Consider the following 10,338-nt stretch of genomic DNA (forward strand, 5'->3'; position numbering starts at 1 on the left):
ATTTGTTAGTCTCTAAGGTGCCACAAGTACTCCTGTTCTTTTAATATCAGGATTAGGAAACGCTGGATAATCATTTCTAAACCCGTGGAAGGCTACATCTACATTACAAGCTAGGGATGAGATTCCCAGCTCGCATACACCTACAGAGAGTTGGCATGAGTGAAAAATAGTAGCATAGCCACAGCAGCACAGACAGCGGCAGCATGGATCAGCCATGCCAAGTATAAACCTGCTTGAACCCAATGTGGGCACGTACTTGCAGGGCCGGCTCCAGCATTTCTGCCGCCCCAAGCAAAAAAAAAAAAAAAAAATTTGACGGCGGCAGTTCAGCAGCAGGTCTTTTGCTCCCAGAGGGAGCAAGGGACCTGCCGCCCCCAAATTGCCGCAGGTGCCGCCCCAAGCACCTGCTTGTTAAGCTGGTGCCGGCCCTGCGTACTTGGCACAGCTAAGATGTGCTGTTGCCCATGCTACTGCAGATATACTGCTATTTATACTTGCGCTAAGTATGTATATGTGAGCTGGGATCACACCCCTACCTTGTAGTGTAGATGTAGCCAAAAAAAAGTTACTCTTCAAGGTGTGAGGTTATCTTAAAAACCTTCAATAATTAGATTTCACCCCACAAGAAGAATATATCAGCATACTCCAATTCTAACATCACTGAGTTAAGTAAAAATGGTAGAAAGATCAAATATTAAAAGAACAGATGCTGTACAGAAATGAAACCACCATAGTGGGAGATATTAGAATTAAAGAAAGTTACATGAGAAGGGTTAAAAAAATGAGTTAGTGGATTGATTTATGCATTTGGTGAAGATCACTAATGCAACTTGCTCAAACTTATTTGTTGCAACATCTCAGACACATTGTGCACATCCTGTATGCTTTTAATGACAAAGCAGAATATAAACTGCAAGTTTCATAAGTAAACAGGAAATCAAAAACAGTCCAAATGCAATACAGCCAAATCAATGGTTCCATAGGAACTTTTCATTTTTTAATTAATGTCATTCCTTTTAAATTTTCACCGTCTACGTTGCATTAAGTACACCTCCTCCGCCCCAAAATTTGTTTTCTACGGCTTTGTTTGTTTCCTTAAGTACAATATCCATACCTTAAAAATTTCTTCTCTCAGAGTTATTCAACTTGCACAGACTTTGCAATTTTTACCGGGGAGCTTTTAAATCACAAGAACAAACTTTCATGCTTTAAAGAGCTGCTCGTGTACTCAGTGCATTCCATCCAAAGGCTCCAAGCCTGTAAACTGATACGTGTGGGCAAGAGCCGCATTGATACAAGGCATGGAAGTGTCAATGGAATACTGACAAGGGTACAGAAGGTCCAGCCACACATGAGCTTGTGGAGTTGGGACTCTATTCAGCATGCAATTTTCAAATGGTCAGAACTTTGATAGATTTTAACAAAAAATTGAGGTTGACGTAAGGCACTAATGCTCCTTAAGAAGTAAGCAAATGCCATGTTTCGGCCATTTTTGCTATAGCCCTATTTTTAGAAGTATAGTTAGAATTTTCCAACATATTTTAATCTTTTAACTAAAAATTGCTGCTAGGATTTCACTCGTATGTTGAACAGAGACCAAACATGTAAGAGTTTGTGTTAAAGAGCTCTATTCTTTGCTCAGCCAAACACCCAAGTAAGGCAAGCGGGCCTACTGTAGAGTGGCCTAGCATGTATAAACTTTAATTTCCTTTATCTTAAATGGGATTTACATTACAGGATCTCAAAAAACAGCTGTGTCCTTAGCTTGTGTCCTTAGGTCTGGACGAAAGTAAAGGCAACCTTTTAATTAGAGAACTGGTGGTTTGTGTAGTAACTAATTTCTTGCTGTGGTAAGGGGGCTAACCTTTCTAACGTGTGAATATATGTGAACATGTAGATGTTTAAGTAGTAGCACTATGTAAATCTATATTAAAAAGAACACAATTAGATACCAACTCAAATTCTAAGCAGGTGACAGATCACAGAGTGTAACCCTTCATTCTTAAAGGTATCAGCATTAAATTACTCTACCCGCTAGGGGAATCATGAGTTGCTGATCACCACTGTATTAAAGTAGATAAGCTAGCCAGAAGGGGAGCAAATAGAGTACATCATTCAATTAATGGTGCTTTGAAGGAGTGTAATAATAGTTCAAAAGCTGAGAAAAACTATGCCTCCTTGACTGTACGGGGTTACTATGTGTAAGGTTAGAGTCAGAGTTTATGGCCAGAAGGGACCACCAGATCGACTAGTTTGACCTGTTGTTTATCACAGGACACCAACACCTCATCCACATACTAAACCTAAGAGCTGAAATTAGACCAAAAGCAATCAAAAGTAGACCAAAGATTCATCATGTATTTCATTGAACTCCTGATATGACTGACTGTGTTGATTTGATCATCTGATCAACTGTAGATCCCATTTCATGTTATTAATATCTTGATTAATCAATTCAACCTCAACCGTAGCCTTAGATTTAATCATTGTATTGTTCCATCCTGTTTGTTTCGGAAAATTATATTAATTTAGACAGTGATATGTTGATTTAAATTATATTTGCTTTCACATGATCTTAATAGAATCCATAAATCATACCAAATTGGTTTCTTTCTCAAAACAGCAACAATGCTAAATAACCTCAAAGGCACAGGTGATCCTGGCCATAATTTATATCTCATTACCCTTACACCTATCATGCAACCTTGTGCAGGTCACTTAACCTGTCTATGCTTTAGTTTCCATATCTATAAAATGGGTGAGATAGATCCTCAGTTGTGAGTGCTATAATAAACAGTACATTTATATTAAGGACAATATTTTCTTTTTTCAATCCATACTAAGTTTCCTAACCTCCCTTGATCCTTTTGGTATTAACCGTACAAAGGATTTTATATTACAACTGTAATACTGTAAGATTATATGCTTTAAAAGGCCACCAACAATGGCCAAGTTATAATTATGTCATGACAGTATAGAAGAAATCAAACACAGAATAATTAGAACTATAGTTAAAGGCAGGGTCTGGAGAACTGCAAGCAGAAAACTGCCTTCTAAAAAGATGCTTGTTTATCTTAAGAGTTCATAGGACTGCATTTTAAAGAGGCCATGATTATAATGATATATTCTCACAAAATATTTGATCATTTATTTTTAACTATTTATTATACAGGAACAATCACTGTCAGTCTTTAATATGTCAGTCAAAAGTGATTTAAAATTGCCTGAATTTCAGAAATTCAGGAAATCTGCCACCATCATGGGATGACTTTTTATTTCAGTGCCACACCTCATCAATAAAATAACTACTGAATTATCACATCCATAATGATAGGCTCAAGTATATAAAATACATTGTTTTCAGAAGAGTCAGACACTATGCTTTAAAGCAGACTATGATCCTGTTGTATATAACGCTACAGTATATGCAATTTATAATTTGTCTCTATAGCATCCAGAATTGATGCTATAAAGATGAAATACACCAAGGGTTTATGAGATTGAGAAGATGTTTAGAGCTCATTCCTGAACAAGTGAGCAAAGTTCAAGTAAAAGTGCCTTTCATAGGAGAATAGAAATTGCTGGACTGGGTCAGACTGCTGGTCCATCTAGACAAGTTTATTCTGGATCTGACAGTGACTAGGTATTAAATGAAGCGGCAAGAAACTTGGCAGACAACAGTTATGGTTCAACATGTGTAAAAGGGCCAAAGCTCATTAGCAGTTGATCCTTAACCAACTACAACTGGATATAAAGCAAGAGGGATGAGGGGAGTAACACCTAATTCAGTCCTCTGATAAAATCAACTCAGGTTTGGGCCATGTGGACCTCTTACGCAAAGATCCATTGGCTGTACCATTTGTTGCTTCTTCCACACTTCTATTTGGAGACCTTTTGGAATCAATTCTGCAGTGTTTAAGAGTGCAGTATTCATGCAAGTATTCATAATAGATTTGCCTCCCAACATAGTGCAAACTATTTCTGTTTCAGCTTCTGTACCAGATGACTGGAGGATAGTTAATGCAACACCTGTTTTTAAAAAAAGGCTCCTGAGGCAATCCTGGCAATTTCAGGCTGCTAAGCCGAACTTCAATACCAGGCAAATTGGTTAAAACTATAGTAAAAAACAGAATTATCAGACACCTAGATGAACATGATTTGTTGGGGAAGAGTCAACATGGCTTTCGTAAAGGGAAATCATGCCTCACCAATCTACCAGAATTGGTTAACAGACATATGGATAAGGGTGATATAATGTACTTGGACCTTCAGAAAGCCTTTGACATGGTCCCTCACCAAATGCTCTTAAGCAAAGTAAGTGCTTAGAATAAGTGGGAAAGTCCTCTCATGGATCAGTAACTGGTTAGAAGATAGAAAAAAAAAAGGGTAGGAATAAATGGTCAATTGTCAGAATGGAGAGAGGTAAATAGTGGGATCTGTCCTGGGACCAATGATTCTCCACATATTTATAAATGATCCAGAAAAAGGGGTAAACAGTGAGGTGGCAAAATTTGCAGACAATACAAAATTACTCAAGATAGTTAAGTTGAAAACAGACTGCGAAGAGTTACAAAGGGATCTCACAAAACTGGGTGAACTAGGCAACAAAATGTCAGATAAATTCAAAATGTTGATAAATGCAAAATAATGCAAACTGGAAAACAATCTGAACGATACATACAAAATCACGGGGTCTAAAAATTAGCTGTCAGCACTCAACAATCTTGGACTCATTGTTGATAGCTCTCTGAAAACATCTGCTCAATGTGCAGCGGCTGTCAAAAAAGCTAACAGAACATTAGGAACCATGAGGAAAGGAGCAGATAATAAAACAGAAAATATCAAAATGCCACTATATAAATTCATGCTATGCCCATACTCTGAATACTATATGCAGTTCTGGTCACCCCATCTCAAAAAAAAAAAAAAAAAAAACCACATTAGAATTGAAATAGGTACAGAGAAGGGCAACAAAAATGATTAAGGCATGGAACAGCTTCAGTAGGAGAAAAGATAAAAAAGACTGGGACTTTTCAACTTGGAAAAGAGATGACTAGAGGGGATATAATAAAGGTCTATAAAATTGTGACTAGTGTGGAGAAAATGTTATTTAATCATTCACAGAACACAAGAACTGGAGATCACCCAATGAAATTAATAGGCAGTAGGCTTAACACACACAAAAGGAAGTACTTCTTCACACAATGCACAGTCAACCTGCGAAACTCATTGTCAAGGGATGTTGTGAAGGTCAAAACTATAATGGAGTTCAGAAAAGAACTAGATAAGTTCATGGAGGATAGGTCCATCAATGGCTATTAGCCAAGATGGTCAGGGATGCAACTCCATGCTCTGGGTGTCCCTAGCCTCTGACTGCCAGAAGCTGGGAGTGGATGACAGGGGATGGATCACTCAATGACTGCCTGTTCCGTTCATTCCTTCTGAAGCACCTGGAATCGGCCACTGTCAGAAGACAGGATACTGGGGTAGATGGACCACTGGTCTGACCCAGGATGGCTGTTTTTATGTTCTGCTGTGGTTTGGCATCTTGTATGTCCATGTAGGGCTTTTATGAACTATTAGTGACTAAACTAGAAGGAGCATGCAAACTAGTTCAGAATTTCAGGACATAGTACTAGACAACTGAATGGGAAATTTTTTCCAATTAATACAGTCACTTACTTTGTTTTCTCCACTACATCCACTGTTGTCATCATTATCAACATCTTCATCATCTTCTCCTTCCTCTTCCTCCTCTTCCTCCTCATCGTCGTCATCTTCGTCTTCTGGGAGTGGGACTGTACCATCATAGCCATAAAGGCTAAGTAGTTCATTAATTGGCATTTCACCTTCCTGAATAACATCCACCAAGCAAAGTTTTGACTTCCACAAAGACATTTCACATTACACAGACCTTCTCCACATTTTTAAGATATGTATTTTACACGTAACCTAGCATGGGCAAATATGTGAGGAATGCATGTGTTAAGACTATCTCAGCTAACATGAAAATGTGGTCATTGGGAAAAAATTGGAAGCCTTATAAATCTGGGGAAAATTACTTATTGAATGACATATGGCAGGACTTCGAACTTCTAGCAGTGTAGGAATTTAAACCTGATTTTGCATACATATTCCCAAATTATGCATAATACTGACTAGCAGGTCACTGTTCACACAGATACCACTCAGCTCTTCATCACGGGCAAGAGGTAAATACTATTGAGCACATTGTTGCACTACTTTTTAAAATAAAACTACTAAAAATTGTCTACAAATGTGCACAGTTAAAAGTAATCCTTTAAAATATTTGTCCATTTTTAGGTCTTTATATTTAAAAGAGGTTCTACTCTGAAAGATGACTACATATGGCTCCTAATTTTTTTTAATCAACAGTTGTGTTCAGTTTAATACAAAACATTAACTGTCAGCCCTGCAAATTCAACATTGGATCTTTCATTCTCCTGAACCATTAGTAAGAAGTGCTGGCCAAATTATACTCTCTAACACCTATATAACCTCACTGCCTTAAATGGTGATGCACAAGTGCATCTGGTTTGCCCTGTAATTGGAAGTTCGAACTTCTACACGGGGGGAGAGGGAGATATCGATCTAAGATACGCAACTTCAGCTACGTGAATAGCGTAGCTGAAGTCGAAGTATCTTAGATTGATTTACCTTGGGTCCTCACGGCGCGGGATTGACGACCACGGCTCCCCCATTGACTCCGCTACCGCCGCTCACTCCGGTGGAATTCCGGAGTCGACGGGGAGCGCGTTCGGGGAATCGATATATCGCGTCTTAACGAGACACGATATATCGATCCCCGATAAATCGATCACTACCCGCTGATACAGCGGGTAGTCTGGACGTACCCAAAGAAGCAAGGAATCCAGCTGACAATCCCTTAGCATTACAGTGCTCCCAAAAAGCAAAAAAGTAAAAATATATTTTATCATGAAGCCAGTAGACAGGACACAAGCAGCAGATTGGTTGAGTAAGGTGGCAAATTTTTTACATATACAGAGTTCTTCAAAAGAAGAAAGAATAGCTTGAAAGCTTGTCTCTCTCACCAATAGTAGTCCAGTGAAAGATATTACCTCACCCACTTTATCTCTCTTTACTTAGGCGGATTCTCTGAGCCTGCCTTACCACATTACACTCCAAAAAGCTTCGGGTTCTAGCAACCATTTGTGACAAGGTGGGTATCAAATTATGATCTCTATGTTGTTCTATTTGTAGAAATATAAGCACTGTAACTGCACAAGTCTGAACTTTCCCCAGGGCAGTTATTGTATCCCAGAGAGCTACCCTGCCCAGGAAAGATGTATGGCACCTTGAAGGGACTATAACTGAGATCCATCAAGACTGCAATCTAGGGCCATCACTTCATTTCTCAGCTACTGGCCCATCCCCATGAAACAATGTTTTTTTCCTACACAGCGGCCTACAAAGGTAGAGTGGGCAGGAGAACAGAAACATGACAGTTAGATCTGGAGCTTCTTATTGTGAGCACATGGCACAGAGTCTGAGGCCCTATTTAAGGCCACGGAGGGTATACTCTCCATAGGGGGCCAATCACCACCACATGTGAACTTCAAGAGAGACTGCCCAGCCTGAAATGCTGACAAACCATGGACTCATAAATAGGGGTGAACTCAAGACTAGGGGATGGTATGTCTCTGGACTTTGTTATTTTCAAAGATCTATAACTCTTGAATGCTTTAAAAGTAAAGTCACTATGGTTAAGCAATTCCTTTGCTAAACTTGTGTTCCCTTCTTTCCTACTACATGGTCTCTGAAGGGGTTAAACTAGTAAGCCCGGAGTGCCCACAACCTAGGTGGAACTCATGGAGCATGTGACTTGGGAGGTCTAACACTGGTTTCAGGATATACAGGAGCTGGATGGTGGCATTCAATATCTCAAGGAAGGGTGTCAGACAAGAGATCTGAGCCCGGGAAGAGTGTTCCAGAGCTAGAACCAGTGACTAAATTCTGCCCAGACCTAGTTGGCTTGGATCCAAGGATCCATTCACAACAGGCTGATAACTGTACAGTGGAATACAGGGCCAATTTATAAACACCCTTCCTCTACAGAGGGGTAGCACATGCTCCCTCCTAGATCTAAACAGCAACACTGCTCATTGTCTTGCTCAGCAGAGAGCCAAAACATGGAGACCCACCATAGTTTCCAACTCCTGCCAAGGAACAAACTCTGGTCCTGACCTTTGATCATTGCCATGGCATCACAAGGTAGTACACAACTATACCACCAAGCTGACCCTTGAAAAAGTTATATAAAATATAAGGAAGGAAAGCAATTGTATTGAAAGCTCTCTCTACATACTTGAGGAATCTTATTTCCCAGAATTCACCCTTTCTAGACAAAGTGTCTCCAAATTTGTAATAAACTGATTTACTTAACTTCATTTTCATCTTTAATATCAAACCTGCAATTACAAATGTAAGTGACCATTCATTATTGTTACTAAAGATTAAACATGCTAAATAGCTTTTTAAAGTTGAACTGGTAGTGATTTACTGTAGTTGAAGAAAATTGTACTTTAGATATAAATTTGAAGATAATTACATGTGCTGAAAGCCTTTCAACCAATGAAATCACAGACTACATTTAAACTAGTTTAGAATTCATTATGAACATCCTTAACCACAAAGTATTGTTCCTGACTGAATAACCAGTTGCAACTGAAGTCAAAATTCTGCCAAGTTCATATCCCCCAAGAGCCCACTTAAAGCAGTATTTAAATGACAGCAAGAGCCCAAGATAAAAATAAATAAATCTTAGAATGCAATTATTTTCAGTACACATTTTAAGATGTATGCATAGTCATCATTAATTGGTGTTCTAATCTCAGCTCTGCTGACAACTCATGATGTGGCCTTGGGCAAATTGCTTAATCCCTGTCTCAGTTTCCCCACCTACAGAATGGGGTGAATACTACTTATTTCATCACAGGAGTGGTATGAGGATGAATGTTTGTACAAAGAATTTAAAATGTAAAATTAAAAAAAGTTATGGAACGAAGGAGTTTATTTACAGAAATTTGAAACTAACATGTAGTAATCAATTTATGTAAAACAAACATTTAGCTAGAGCACTTCGTTTATGATAGGTCTAAAATAGGACATCTACACCAATAGGTATAAACAAAAAAACTATACCTCAACAAGCATTGCAGTCTATTATATAGACATCAGCTTCTTTGCTACAGATTTTTTAATTGCGAAGTACCTCAACAGGTCACCATTCCTAGGATTTATTTGTTCACCAATGTATTTGTGATCAAAATCCAACAAAATGTAACCATCTTGCATAAATGATATTTTTGTTTTATAACCCATAAGTGCCATTTACCCTTGTAAGATCCTCTATTTCAGAACTGAAGTTTGTTTCTCCTTCCATCATTTCCTCCTCTTCTAATGTCCGTTCATCATCAAAATCATGAACCAGCATATCAGCCGACGGGTCAAATTCATGGTCATCAGATGTTGCTGAACCTCCTAGTATAAAAAATTTGAAAAGAATTTGATCAATCACATCATGGGTTTAAGGAGTTAGCTTGGTTTTAGGGCTGTCAAGCGATTACAAAAATTAATCGCGATTAATTGCACTGCTAAACAATAATAGAATACCATTTATTTAAATATTTTGGGATTTTTCTACATTTTCAATTGCACTACAGTACTTGTATGAGGTGAACTGAATACTATTTATTTTATCATTTTTACAGTGCAAATATTTATAATAAAAAATAATATAAAGTGAGCACTATACACTTTGTATTCTGTGTTGTAATTGAAATCAATATGTTTGGAAATGTAGAAAAACATCCAAATATTTAAATTTAAATTGGTATTCTATTATTTAACAGTGCAATTAAAACTGCGATTAATCGCAATTAATTTTTTTAAATCGCGATTAATTTTTGAGTTAATTGCGTGAGTTAACTGCGATTAATCGACAGCCCTACTTGGTATGAATAAAAATTTCAACAATAACCAAACTAAAATAAAATCTAGACACGAAAGATGTTTGCAAAGTCTGAAGTTTTAAAGAATTCAACTGTCCTATTTATTCAAAGGAGAGGTTCATACTCTGTTTAGATGGTCAAAAGCTACAGAAATAATCAAAGGTGAGGGTTTGACTTCCGTTTTCAAAGTACTGCACAGTTGCATGACACCAACTGCTGCTACACACAGCCCTCAGCTTAATCTCTATACAACTGATAATTTAGGGGTTGGTGTCTTCAAAAGCTGAGATATTCAACAGCCTGCACCAGAGTTCTACACTGGGTAAATTACTACAAATATTGACCA

At 38.0% G+C, this 10,338-nt stretch overlaps 1 protein-coding gene across 2 annotated transcripts in view; it reads right to left on the reverse strand.

The window, feature by feature from the left end:
* The window catches only part of LOC113407426 (mesoderm induction early response protein 1), a 28,675-nt gene extending 19,095 nt beyond the window's left edge, over window positions 1–9,580 (reverse strand). The window contains exons 1-2 of one of the 2 annotated variants that reach the window (XM_029912422.1): window positions 9,377–9,580; window positions 5,683–5,853 (exon numbers count right to left, since the gene is read on the reverse strand). In XM_029912422.1, the coding sequence (XP_029768282.1) occupies window positions 5,683–5,853; window positions 9,377–9,475 (270 nt within the window). In that variant the 5' untranslated portion in view covers window positions 9,476–9,580. The remainder of the gene's footprint in view (window positions 1–5,682; window positions 5,854–9,376) is intronic. The other variant, XM_029912423.1, reaches the window with a different exon arrangement.
* Between the last annotated feature and the right edge of the window lie 758 nt (window positions 9,581–10,338).

This window comes from Terrapene carolina, unplaced genomic scaffold, assembly GCF_002925995.2.
Source record: "Terrapene carolina triunguis isolate 2854851 unplaced genomic scaffold, T_m_triunguis-2.0 Scaffold211, whole genome shotgun sequence".
Taxonomy (NCBI): domain Eukaryota; kingdom Metazoa; phylum Chordata; order Testudines; family Emydidae; genus Terrapene; species Terrapene triunguis.